The following is a 13889-nucleotide window of genomic DNA, read 5'->3' on the forward strand; positions in this document are numbered from 1 at the left end:
TTGAACTGAAGAAATGTAATGGGAACCTGAAGGTACTTTTGATCCACAGCAAAGTGTCAGTGGACGGTGTCCAGTGTATGTGGGCTCGTGGGAAAACAGCTCTCACATTAAATCTCTACAATGATCCTCAAATTAAAGGTGAAATGGTAGGTTCCCTCAAAAAAAAATTGTTTATTAGTTGTTTTTTTACAGAGAGAAGGGCACCCTGTTTTAAATTTCTAGGTCCTTATAGTAATCAAGATTAAAAGGGTTTGTTCCTGTGAGGTATTCCCTCTTATTTATTTATGTCTTTTTATTGGGTGGCCTAGCCTATGGACATCACATGAATTCGATCAATCATCTGCTCCAGAGTTGTTTCTTGGTTTCAGCAATTGTCCAAACTGGTTTTGTTTAGAAATCATGTAAGCGTGAATAGTCTAGTCTGAGTTCTGAATGGTGGATATGAAGGGGCTTTTGTTCCACGGTGAAGTGTCGCTGTTCGTGTGCGATGTATGCGAGATGGTAGGAAAACAACTTACATTGAATCTCTACGATGATCCTCAAATTAAAGGTAAAATGGTGCTTCCCTTAAGTTTGTGTCTTTTCTAAGTTGATAAGGTCACACTGTTCCAAATATTTAGGACATCATATTTTGTGAAGATTAAGGGGGCTGTTCCTCTGTATGTGAGGTATTACCTCTTATTTGTTTCTGACTTGTTTTTGGGTGGCCCATCCCATGAATATCATATAAATTCAATCATTTATCTGCTACAGAGTTATTTTTGGTCGGAGCTATCCTCTGAGCTGGGTTAAGAAATCACGCCTCTGTGAATACTCTAGTCTGTATTCTAAAATTGTGGCTGATTCCCTGCACTGTCATGATTATAATGTTCCTGGAAAATCTCAGATTTATGTGGGTTTGGGGAAGTATATTGCAGATTGAAGAGGCTTGGTTCTACAGTGAGGTGCTGCTTGTTGGTATGCAGTGATGGGGTTTGGTGTGAAAGCAATTCTCGCAATGAATCTTCACAATAAAACTCAGATTAAAGGTGAAATGGTGGTTCTCTCAAATTTTTTTTTTTTGTTTTTAATTTGTCTTTACCAGAGAGGATACCCTGTTTCAAATTATTAGGTTCTTATAACTCTCAAGATTAAGGGGGCTGTTCCTCTGTATGTGAGGTATTCCCTCTTATTTGTTTGTCTTGCTTTTGGGTGTCCTGTACCACGGATATCATATAAATTCAATCATGTATCGCTCCAGAGTATTTTTGGTTCATTTATCGTCTAAACTGGTTCTTTTCTGAAATCATGCAGGGGTGAATACTCGTATTTTTAAGTTCTGAAATGTTGGACGATCCATGCACTCTCATGATGATAATTTTGCTACAAAATCTCAGTTCTACGTTGAGCTGAAATTTATTGGGGTTTTGCAGGGACTTTTGATCCACAGTGAGGTGTCAATCAATGGTGTCACTGTGTGGGGGCTCATTGGAAAACAACTCTCACATTGAATCTCTGCAATGATCCTTAAATTAAAGGTGAAATGATGGTTCCCTCAGTTTTTTGTTTTGTTTTGAAGTTGTTGTCTTTACTGAGGAAAGGGTCATCCCGTTTCAAAGTTTTTGGCCCTCATACAACTGTCAAGATTAGGGAAACTATTCCTTCCCATAGAAGGAATTCCCTCTTGTTTGTCTGTCCTTCTATGGGTGGGTTACATGGATATTATAACACTTAAATCATTAATCTACTGCAGAATTTTAGTTGCATCTATTGTCTGGACTGGTTTTTTCGCAAATGATACAGGCATGAATATTCTAGTCTAAGTTCTGAAATGATGGATGATTCCATGCACTCTTATGATAATAATGTTCCTCAAAAATCTCAGTTTTATGTGGGGTTGGAGAAATTTATTGGGGATTTGAAGGGTCTGTGGTTCCAAGGTCATCTGTTGGTTGTTGATGTGCAGGGTGGTTTGAAAACAGCTTCTGCATCAAACCTCTAAAGTGATCCTCAAATTAAAGGTGAGATGGTGGTTCTCTGAATTTTTTATTTTTTATTTTGTAAGTTATCTTTACCAGAGAGAAGGCCAACCTGTTTCAAAATTTTATGTTCTCACTACAGGCTATTCCTCTGTATTTTGGTCATTCCCTCTTCTTTCTGTGTGTTATTTTTTGGTTGATTTTTTTGTCTGAGCTGGTTTCATACAGAAATCCTGCTGATACTCTAGTCTTAGTCTAAGTTCTGAAATGGTGTACGATGCAGTTTACTCTCATGACGGCAATGTTTCTGGAAAGTCTGAGTTTTATGTTTGGTTGGACAAATGTATTGGGGATTTGAAGGGCCTTTTGTTCAACAGCAAGGTGTTGGTAGTTGGTGTGCATTGTATGGGAGGTGATGGGAAGACTACGGAGAACCCCACAAGGTTAGGAAGAGAGCAAAAACCAAGATTTCTAGAGTAAAATAAATAATGAGTAATAACAGAAAAGGGTTATTTAGATTGCTGCAGACCAATATTGAGTACTTAGCTATGTTACCAAAAATGTGGCGGGAAGAGCCCGTTTCATGTTTTAACTGCCTTTATGTTTCCTCTGCATTTTTTTCAGAAAATAAACAGGTAGGTAAATTTTTAGTTCAATGTTTTTGGGTGAGATGGTTTTTTTTGTCATTTTCTAATTAATTTGGGAAAGTTTTAGGGCATGATGCTTTTGCCATCTTATCAGAACATGCAAACAGAAACCTGCTAAATTTAACTAGCAATTCAAGGTAATTGCCTTTCCTTTTATATATTGAGTCTATTGAACATGTTTTTCAACACTGAACTGACATGCTTGCTCTGAACAGGGGAAGTACAACAATCCCAAATGGAAATGCTTTGGAGTTACACTTCTCTCAGCTTGATGCAATGCAAGATTTGGTCTAATATTTGGCACACAAGGACAATGCAGTCTATAGCAAGAGTTTGGTCATAACATGGAGGGAGTGAATTTTGTTACGTGAAGGGGAGTCACTTAATAATAGCGCATTTGGTACCCAAATTCTCTCCATTATCACCGATGAGTTATCCAAAATCTCTTAGTTATGCATTTTGGCCCAAAACCTTTTTTTTTATTTTTATTGTTCACTTTTAATTTCAAGTTGTAGAACAAAATTGAATTTCAAACATGATTTTCTGCATATTATAAGGTTTACAGCACTGCTCTAGGAAAACTCAACAGCCTATTATAAGGCTTGGATATCCTATTCCCCTGTTCCGTGGGTACACTCAACAGCCTATGTAAACTGCTCGAAAGATCTAGACTTTTTGGATGCTCTAAATGTCCTACTCTAATAAGTAACAATATGCGAATCTACTGTTTTCAATTCTCAACTTTTGATTGTGTAACATTAACCACCTTTGTTCTCTGCATCACAAATACAGGCTCTCTTTTCGCTTGACACATTTCTTCAATATGACGAGAATATAATCTATATAACTAGTCGTCATAATTAATGCACAATGTTCTGACTGGATTTCCTGAGTGATTTATATATGCAGACCATATGGAGGAAAGTCACTGGCATAATATGTATTTCCCCGAGACAGAGGCTCTTTTGTCACTCTTACTTCGACAGATACTTTCTTCCCCCATTTTTGAAATCCACGAGGAAGCTACAATTTCTGTTGGTATTCAATTGAGGTACAAAGAAGGCAACGGAGCAAATCCAGAGGAAAATTGAAAGAAACTAAGAGAACCTCAAGTCAACTCCTTCAATTTCTTAAGTTGTCCTATTTCCTTTAATCATATGAAGTTTTCATGCCATATGCAGAAAATTTCAGACGCGATGGCTTGAAAGAACTTCCAGAGGAAGTAGAACAACTCGAGAAATCGAGCGAGTGATATGAGAGAGTATTCTCAATTGACATGAAGCTTCTTGTACGTGATGAGAAGATTAGAAAGCAGTGGTTGCTGGCCAAGATCGTTGATCATAAGAGTTGAAATTGTGGAAACACACTTAAGTTTTGATGGACTTTTTTCTTATCTCATCCTGAAGCACAAGATCCAATTACAGAACAATAGAAGGTCCTCTATATTTTCAGCCTATGAATGTGACTAATTATTTTGGTAAGTTCAATACAGTAAACATTCTTTGCTTATTTGTATGTTCATGATTATTAAATTAATTCAAATGCATATTAGTTTTCATTGTATTCGGTTGATGCAGCTCTACCCTGATCCTGCAAGATAAACTTCACAAATCAATTCTCTGATCACTTAATGCAGTCTTCTCTTAACCTGCAAAATAATCACCAAGGGCTCAAACACTCTGGCCTGCATAAAAGAACTCTATATAAAGCTCCCTCTTTGTTGCATTTCATGTATAAAGTCACAAGCAAATATCAAGAATCATAGGAGCTAGCTGTGAAAATACATAGTACATTCACCAAAAGCAAACATATCATTAATCCCATTTGTTAAGAGCAATACAACTCAGAAGATTAGGTTGCACTGTACACACTTTATGAACTATCAACAATACAAATGCTCTGCTCAGCAGAGATATAATTTCTCTGAATAAAACATCACATACAATCTGGTACGGAAAGAAACTAAATCAGGTCCAAGAACTAACAAAAAATTAAATGCATCACTCTCCGCTTCAGCAAACTGAGCCAAACTTTTAAAGTTCATTTCTTCAAACCTCTGTCCTGTCTTCAGAGCCATGAAAGCCAACAAAAATTATATGTCTTCCTTTTTCCTCATGGTTCTCCCCTACCTCCTATTCCTATGTGCTTCTCCTTAATAGAGGACATCAACCCCCAAAAGGAAACTGGCTGCCTATCATTTGTAACGGCCCCAAACTTAAAAAATGACTCCCACTGACTGCACGTCGCCAAAAGGAAGCTGTACGCAACTCTTATTTGGCATGTAGACATGGGTGGAGCCATATTAGAAGGGTAAGAAATCAGGTTGCTATTTTTTTTTTTAAATGAATTTTAAATTGGAACAATGTCAAGTTTGATACTGGAAATAATTGGGATTGTCTTATATGGGATTTGAGCAGTCTTTATTGATTTAATGAATGCTAACTACAATACCTCTCGCGTTTCTTGATTCTGGTTGGTTTTATGACCCCTGGGATGTCTTTTCTGCAAACTTCATTATTCTTTCGATTAGTTGGTTTTCATTTTGGTCTATTTTTTAGAATAAAGACAAACATCAATTCTGATAGTCATAACATGAACAAACAGCACTTCTGATACTCATAACATGAACAATCTTTAGGATAACATGGGCTTATACCCTATCCATAGAAATTACCCTATCTATGTGAATTGACCAATTCCTTTTCTTATATCGATTGTCTATCTTCGTTTCATCTGAATTTTCAAGATTTTTTTGAAATTGAAGTGTGAAGAGACTCTCATACTCTCAGATATTGTTTATATACTTTTAATTTTAAGAAATAAGTTATATCATTTTTTGAACATCCACTAGAGCTAGAGCGCAACGAGGATAAAAAGTGTACAGGAATAAAATATTATTATTTCCAATGTCGAGTGGGGAAAAGACAGACGTGTGGAATAAAATGAGCGCGAGCATGGAAAAAAAACATAAGGACCTTCAAACTAAAAAAGGCATCCAATTTCTATCTCTGCAACTAAAATGGGATGCAGGGAAATAAGCAGGAGGAGATGGCGCAGCAGGACACAGCAATTTCAAAGATTCGCTCGGACTCCACTCCGTTGTAAAAAGTTCAAATTCTTTTTCTCTGTAGTTCATTTCTTATAATCGTTTGCTGCTTCCGTTCGGCATCTCCCATTAAAAGGGCCATGCATCTGATACACCCATTTCTTGTTCTGTTAAAAAATACTGAAATTGTAAGATTTGCATCAGTAGATATTACAGTAAATGATAAATTATTGTTGTGTACTTTGGACAGGATTGCTGATGAATGGAAGTTTCAAGTATGCTCCAAAGCCACCGGCTCTGAAGGCAACAGAAATCATAGGTTTGAATTTGCTGCCCTTCTAGAAATAAATCTCGTCTGCGTGTACACAACTTGAATCGCTGGTCCAAATAGGAAACAGTCTGGCAGATGAAGCGTACCTACAGACGAAGTAAAAAAATGACCAAATTCAGTCTAGGGTTTCTATCTCTGGCCTTGCCAGTCAACGATTTAAGATGAAAACAAAAGTTAGGAACAGTTCTTGCAACATCTTATGATAATTAATTAGCCATCGATTAAGTATTGTTCATGGACTTTGAATCATGAAATCGCACTGAATGGGATTCAATTTATGATCCTGTGTCGTTACTTTTTTTTTTTTATAAATAAGAAAAGAAGAAAGTAACGACACAGGATCGTTACTTATAATTAAGATCCCTCACGTAGGTGAGGAACACGGATTGGAAATGAAATCAACAAAGACTTGGTTGAGAAGCTTAGATGGAGCTTGAGCCACAAGCAAACCTACCAAGTTTGAACACAGACAATTACACACACATATATATATTTCTAATTAAAACCGACACGTTTATGGCCGCCTTAATTTCTTATATAGAGAAAACATATACAATCAATAACTTTGCAAAGACAGAAAATCAAGTAGCAGTAAGCTTCAAATTGGAACGAAATTAACCATTTGTTAGAGTTTCAACAATCGGAGTCTCATTCTTTTCATAGTTCAAAAATGGTGAATGATTCCACGTACTCTCATGATGATCATGTTTCTGAAAAGACTCAGTTTTATGTGGGATTGGAGAGACCTATTGCGGAATTAAAGAGGCTCAGTTTTATGTGGGATTGGAGAGACCTATTGCGGAATTAAAGAGGCTTTTGCTCGGAAACGAGGTGTCGGTCGTTGGTGTTCATAGTATAGGAGGTGGTGGGAAGAGTACTCTCGCATTGGCTCTATACAATGATCTCCAAATTAAAGGTGATATCCCCTGTAAATTGTGTTCATGTTTTTCTGAATGTTTTGATCTTTTATTTGAAAAGGCCTATCTATTTTAAATATCTAGTCTTTCTAAAGTTTCTTCTTTTTTGTAGCTACTTTCATGTAGAGTCCGTATTATGTATTATATGATAGGAGGTGCTATGCTACTCTGGTTAAGATTTAAGGACATCTTTTTATGCATTTTAAGCTATTTATTCTAAAACACCTTTTAAATGGATTACAGATTATTTTGACAGCAATGTGATTTTTATCACAATTTCACAATCCCCAAACCTAAAAGGAATATTAGAGACTATGTGGGAGAAATTAGCTAGAAGGAAAAGACCAGAATTTCTGGATGTGGAAGATGCGCACATAAATCTGCAGCAGCTGCTTTCGAAGCAATCCAAGCCAACTCTAGTTATATTGGATGATGTTTGGTCTAGTGAAAATTTGGAAAACTTACTATTTGAGGGTCCGGCATACAAGACTCTTGTAACTACCAGAGACAAGTCCTTCATCCCCAGAACTCCCTCTTCACAACTCTATCAATTGCCATTGTTGGGCAAAGAGGATGCTCTGTCGCTTTTCTGCTACTGGGCTTTTGGACAGACATCAATTCCAAGCGATATAGATATAAATCTTGTAAAGGAGGTATGGATTTATCTGAAATTATTATTGTTTCGTAAGCCTTTAATATTAATAATTTGATCTTTTTTTGCTCTAAAAGATCGCTTATAAATTTTCTTTACATTTTATGAATTGCAGGTGCAAGCAAAATGTGATGGCCTGCCACTTGCTCTAAAGATGGTTGGAAGCTCTATGCATAAGGAACTGGACGAGGTTTGGAAGCGGGCAAAGAAGATTTCTGAAGGAGAATATATATCAGTTTATCACAGAAAAGGGCTATTCAGATTGTTGCAGACCAGTATTGATTCCTTAGACGATGTAACCAAGGAATGTTTCTTAGACTTGGGGTTATTTCCAAGGAACAGGAAAATCTGTGTTGATGCACTATTGGACATTTGGGTTTATGTACGGAAGCTACGAAGGCAAGATGCTTTTGACATCTTATTAGAACTTGCAAGCAAAAATTTGTTGAATTTAACTAGCAATCAAAGGTAATTATCTTTCCTTTTATATATATTAGATTTCTTGAAATCATGTTTTCCAACACTAACCTGACATGCTTGTCCTTAACAGAGGAAGTGCATCAATCTCATATAGAAATGCTTCGGAGCTGTACTTTTCTCAGCATAATGTACTGAGAAATTTGGCCTTGTATTTGGGACACCAAAACAATTTAGTTCACAATAAGAGGTTGGTCATATCAAGGAACGACTCTAATTTGCTGGCGAAAGGGGAGTTGCTTGGTGATAGAGCATTTGATACTCAAATTCTCTCCATTCTCACTGGTGAGTTTACTGAAAACTTTTACACATGCATTTTGGTCAAAAACATTTCTTTAGAAGAATAACGATTATTTTTAATGTTCATCTTTGATTTCAAATTGTAGGATAGAACTGAATTTCAGAAATGATTTTCTGCATAGAATAAGGTGTACATTATTATGTAAAATAAGTAACTACTGGGCTGGCATGTGCATGAAATCTGTTTCTAATTGACACTGAAAAACTAGTACTATGTCATTGCTATAATCGCTTTTTTAGTGAATAATCTCAACAGAATATATTAATTATTCAAAGCATCTAAATTTTTGGATGTTCTAATTGTCCCCCTTCGTAATCGGCAGATATATGCAGCACTACTGTTTTCAGTTCTCAATTTCTGTGTAACATTAAGAACTCTTCTTGCCTCTATCGCAAATACATGCACTCATTTGCCTTAATATTTTCATTCCTGGATTCAACTGTATGTAAATAATATTCATAATTATTGCCCAATCTAATTGGATTTCTTTTGCAATTTATACGCAGGCCCCATGGAGGAAAGTGATTGGAATGATATGACTTTCCCCGAAACAGAGGCTCTGTTGTTACATTTTACTTCGACAAATTACTTTCTTCCCCCATTTCTGAAATCCATGAAAAAACTAAAAGTTCTGATGGTATCCAATTGCGGTGCAAAGAAGGCAACAGTGAAAGGGCTAGATGTCTTATCTTCACTCGCTCAACTCAAGAGTGTCCGCATGGAGAGATTGATTTCACCCCTTGCTGAAAAGCAGAGCATCGAAGCACTGCAGAATTTAGAGAAGCTATCAGTGAGCTTATGTGAAGGATTTGGAAATATATCCACATTCACCAAGCTCCAAGATTTTAACCTGGATCACAGTAGTGATTTGGAGGAGTTAACCCCTGGTGTCTGCAATATGCGCTCCATTTTGTTATGGTCTATTACCAACTGCCATCTGCTTCAGAATTTACCACATGATTTTGGAAATATGAGCTATCTAAGAGTACTAAGGTTATCTGCATTACCAGGCCTGAAAGAGCTTCCTGCATCAATCGGTGAACTTGCACAGTTGGAATATCTAGACATTTCAGTATGCGAGGGTTTGAAGGAACTCCCAAAGGAAGTAGGACAGCTCAAGAAGTTGAGGGAAATTGATATGAGAGAGTGTTCTCGTTTGACGACGTTACCTGCAACTGTTTGTGAACTAAGTTCCCTGAAGCTTGTCACCTGTGATGAGAAGATTGGGAATCAGTGGTTGCGGGCCAAGAACATTTCTATTCCAGAGCTTAGAGTTGAAATCGTGGAAGCACATTTTAGTTTGGACTGGCTTGAAGATTGACTTTTTGTTGAATGTGAAGTCCAGGGGTTTACTGACTTTTCCTCTACCCCTTGCCTCTTGATTTCTTTGTTGTCTCTTCATATTCGAAGAGTTTATTTGTATAAAAGGAGTGCAGCTATGTATTTGTATCATGTGAAGAACAATGAATAAAGATATTGTCCTCCTTTCCTGTGGATGTAGCCTATAATGGTGAATCACGTAATTCGCTGTGTTATGTGTCTATGTCAATGTCTTTAATTTAAGTTTTGTTGTTTGTTATTATTTTATATGTTTTTTAAACTCAATAATTGGTATTAGAGTTGATAGTTAAAACCGGTTTTTTGGCGCATGTCCCTTCACCGGCTTTTCTCTCAAGGTACTATGCATTTATGATAGTTGGTAGGTGCAAAGGAATGTTGGAAGCAGTTAAGTTTGCTTTTGTCGAGGCAACCTCCAGTTTCTTGTGTGTTCTTGTTGCTCCTCTTCTCTTTGGCTTCGACTTCTCTTTCCCGTCAAGGAAGTGTGGTTTTCATTTCTTTGGCTGAAATGGCAGAACCCTTTGCCTTCATTGTCAAAGTCTATCCTCACCGGACTTCATGTTTTGGAGTGGATACTCCTATTTCTTATCCTGTCAGAACCGACATACTTCTATTTCTTATCTTGTGAGAACCACCAAGTCTCTTTCAAGGAAATTTTGACTAACATTTGAAAAGACTTCTATGCAATTCGGAGCCGCTGGTAATTTTTGCGATCAAAATGATATTGGGGCATGGTCATTTAAGCAGAGAGGAGTATCCTAGGGACAATTCCTTTATCTCCTCAAGGTTTGTTGCATCTCTGCTAAACAACAAGGTTCTTAAGGCGGAAGTGTTGGCTTTGACCACTCGGTTGTTTGAAGAAGACATTCTAGTGGGCTTAGACTTTGTTCTCAAATATGCTATCCTAGACATTGGCCTCCCTCGGCCTGGGGATATGCTCTTGCCTTCAGTTCCAGGGGAAACCATTAACTATTACCCATTTCTTCTGGATTTGAAAGGTTCGACACTCAAGGAACATAGGGCATTCACGACAATGGCAGTCAGATTCCTAAAATGGAAATTGTTGAGGGAAGATCCTGACAATCATGGAAATTGCTGAGGGAAGATCCTGACAATCATGATAGGGAGGAGGAGTTTAGAGATTTTGCCAAGTTAAATGGCTTTCTCCTGCCAAAAATTGAGCAAGAAGGGTCTTTTGCAAGTGCAAGTGGAGTTGGCAGTGAAGCTTCCCAAGCGAGTAGGGGTCGTGGGCGCTCAAGTGCAATAGGCAAAAGTAGGGGTCGTCCATGTGGAAGGGGTCGTGGCCAACAAGCCTAAGCAGTTATGATTTCCTAGCTAACCGGAAAAGCTTTGATATTCCTCCCTGTTATTTTGTAGTGGGATGAAATTGGTAAGTCTGGGGTCCAACCCTTATCTATTTTCAATTCTCAGACCTTAAGATTATGATTCTCATATGTATCGGATTTTTAAATTTCAATATAAACTTGTTGGCTATGTCGTTTACCTCCCACAAAAAAAACAATTGGTATCAGAGTTTGGGAGAAGCTACAGAAAAAATTGTGAGTAAATTGAAGGAAAATGGAAGAAGCAGGTAAATGGAGGATTGAAATTTTTTTGAGACAAACTTCGGAATGTGGAAGCTACACTTGGAATGTAATATCCCCTTTCTGGGATATATCTAATGTTTGCCCAAAAATAAAAAAATCCAATAATAAAATTAATTTACAATACTATTATTTCACTAAATTACACAAAAGCAATTGAACTTAAGAAAATAATCCTCAAACAAAATGATAATAAAGATTCTTATGTAAATATGCACACTATAGTTTGTTCCTAACAACCAACCATATTAGAAACTTGAGGAGAAAGCACAATAGTGTACCAAGAGACTATTCTCTACAAGTAAACCCAAGAGCATTGAACAACCAACCAAGTCAATCTGACCCCTTAGCCCACAGGTAATCCAACTCAACGAGTGGTCTACGAGGGACCTGTAATCTTGCATCTCCCTAATATGTTTCTTTTTCAATTCTTAATATGATTGCTTTATGAAAATCAAATGAACAATTACTAATTCTATGATTCTTGATGGATTGGTAAGTTAATTAAATATATAAGTCTATCCTTTATTGAATTCACAAACTAACAAACATTGGATTCAACATATAGCATACCAATTACTTCATAAATATATAAGTTTGCTATATTTTACCGCTTATATCATTTCCAAATTATTACTGCTTATATTAGTTTCTTGGTCGATTGACAATTGTATTAGATAAACTTAAAGCTTCCTAACTAATTTATAACCAATCAATATTATAAATACCTATATCATATTCAAAATCATACTTGATGATTCCTTTTTCCCTATACTCATTATATTTTCAGAAATGAACTTGCTAAATAATAAATCAAAATTTCGTTATAATTTAATTATTTTTTGCTCTTACTAAGTTTTGAACTTATTCATTTTGCACTTATAGGAGTCACAACTCTTCAATTTGTAAGGGATACATCTCTTTAGCAATGGATTGCTCCCTTTAATTATTATTTAACGAGTATGTGTAGAACCATTAGGGGCCAAAAAAGTGGCAATATGAAAAAAAATGCCTTTAACATTTGCCAAAAAAAACGAAAAAATTGTGTTAGCTTTTTAGTTGGCTTGGATGTTAGTACATGTAGCCATGGCAAAAGCCAAAGCATAATGGATATTGGAAAATATATATATATATATATATATATATATATATATATATATATATATATATATATATATATATATATATATATATATATATATATATATAGTCACACAAATCTGTCCATTTTAATTAAATGAATATTTCATATTTATTTGATTAAAAATCTACTAGCCATCAATTAATTAAATTATTATTTAATTAATTCATCTCCAAACATTCTCCTATTAATTAAATAAATTATTCAATTTATTTTAATTAATTCATTAAATCCAATTCCAATCACTTAAATAAATAAAATCAATTTATTTAATTAAAATCCCCCTATTCCTCTTTTAAATAAATTAAATAAAACATTTATTTAAATCATTATCCCCCCCACTTGCATTTTCCTACAAATGCAACTTGCACACATTTATTGAAATAAATGAATTTTTATTTTAATAAAATCCTATTTTCCCTCACCCACCAAATCCACTTGCAAAATCTAATCCCCTTCTAGATTCTTCTAACCCCTTCCTAATTAGTCTAATCCATTCTCTAATTATTGTCACATTCCTAAGCAAAGGGAAGTCACTTCTCAAAGCCTAAAAGTTTTTGATAAACATTAAAGGCTTTCAACCTTCAACCACCAAAATCCTTAAAGTCTTTGAAAACCATTGAAGGCTTCCAACCTTCAACCACTTAATCCCCAAAGTCTCCAAAAACCATTAATGGTTAACCCAAACCCTTCCACATGGTTAAAACATTTGTTTTGACTCAACCTCTACCCAACCCAAGGGTCTCATCAAGCCTTTAATGCTTTGACCATGATTATCTCTTAATCATTTGCACAAAGGTTTATCCTTGGATTATTTCCTAATCCAGTGGGTAATCCTAATTTAGACTTGACTCTTAGCCTTTAGATAACCATGAGGTCTTCTCAGGCCTTTAATGCCTCCAACCCCTTTTTTTCAACCCAACCCTATGTTGACACTTGTCACCATTTCATTGGTGCAAATTGTGCACATGGATCCCCAACTTTCAAGCTTGACCCTTGATTAAACCCTTCAATCCTGGCCATCCATTGCTCCATTTTTTCTATAAATAGAGCCCATTCCTTCATAATCCAGATCCTTAAAACTTGTATGCATCTAAGCTATAGACATTTTAGAGAGCATTTTAGCATAAACAATCTAACATCTTGTCTTTTTGGTTAAAATATATCATTTTAGCATTAGTATTAGCTTTTTATTTCACATTTAGAGCTATACTACAATCTCAATCCTCCATAAGCATCCATAGTGCAAAAAGCTGCTGAGAGCTACACTATTTTGGAACTTGGAGAGGAGAGGAACAAGGGAGAAGAAGCTAAGGCCATGCTAAGAGGCAGTTGGAGATGTCTCATGATCTTTGTTCTACTTATTAGATATATTAGCATGTCTCTTTGTGTCTCTTTTGGTATGCCTTCATATGTTTAGTTTTAGATTGACTAATGCTAATGTTTTGTGTGTTTTGTGTTATTTGATCAAGAACTA

General features: G+C 35.9%; 1 protein-coding gene and 1 long non-coding RNA gene across 2 annotated transcripts; both read left to right on the forward strand.

Moving 5' to 3' along the window:
• The first annotated feature begins 1128 nt into the window (after positions 1-1128).
• LOC131874746 (uncharacterized) lies at positions 1129-3362 on the forward strand. The gene is made up of 3 exons (XR_009372127.1): positions 1129-1517; positions 1946-2000; positions 2242-3362. It is a non-coding gene; the product is annotated as an uncharacterized LOC131874746 (long non-coding RNA).
• Positions 3363-3463: 101 nt separating this feature from the next.
• LOC131050813 (probable disease resistance protein At4g33300) lies at positions 3464-9813 on the forward strand. Its single transcript, XM_059219619.1, has 6 exons — positions 3464-5706; positions 5902-6898; positions 7143-7552; positions 7667-8019; positions 8102-8313; positions 8836-9813. Exons 3-6 carry the CDS (start codon positions 7214-7216, stop codon positions 9648-9650), a joined length of 1719 nt encoding a protein of 572 aa, XP_059075602.1. The 5' UTR covers positions 3464-5706; positions 5902-6898; positions 7143-7213; the 3' UTR covers positions 9651-9813.
• Positions 9814-13889: the final 4076 nt, after the last annotated feature.

This window comes from Cryptomeria japonica, chromosome 4 (genome assembly GCF_030272615.1).
Source record: "Cryptomeria japonica chromosome 4, Sugi_1.0, whole genome shotgun sequence".
Taxonomy (NCBI): domain Eukaryota; kingdom Viridiplantae; phylum Streptophyta; class Pinopsida; order Cupressales; family Cupressaceae; genus Cryptomeria; species Cryptomeria japonica.

Bases quoted from the DNA above. Each gene is read 5' to 3' on its own strand.
- LOC131050813 (XM_059219619.1), top strand. From the start codon at position 7,214: ATGTGGGAGAAATTAGCTAGAAGGAAAAGACCAGAATTTCTGGATGTG. The intron at 7,553-7,666 runs GTATGGATTTAT...TATGAATTGCAG, and splicing joins ATATAAATCTTGTAAAGGAG to GTGCAAGCAAAATGTGATGG. The intron at 8,314-8,835 runs GTGAGTTTACTG...ATTTATACGCAG, and splicing joins AATTCTCTCCATTCTCACTG to GCCCCATGGAGGAAAGTGAT.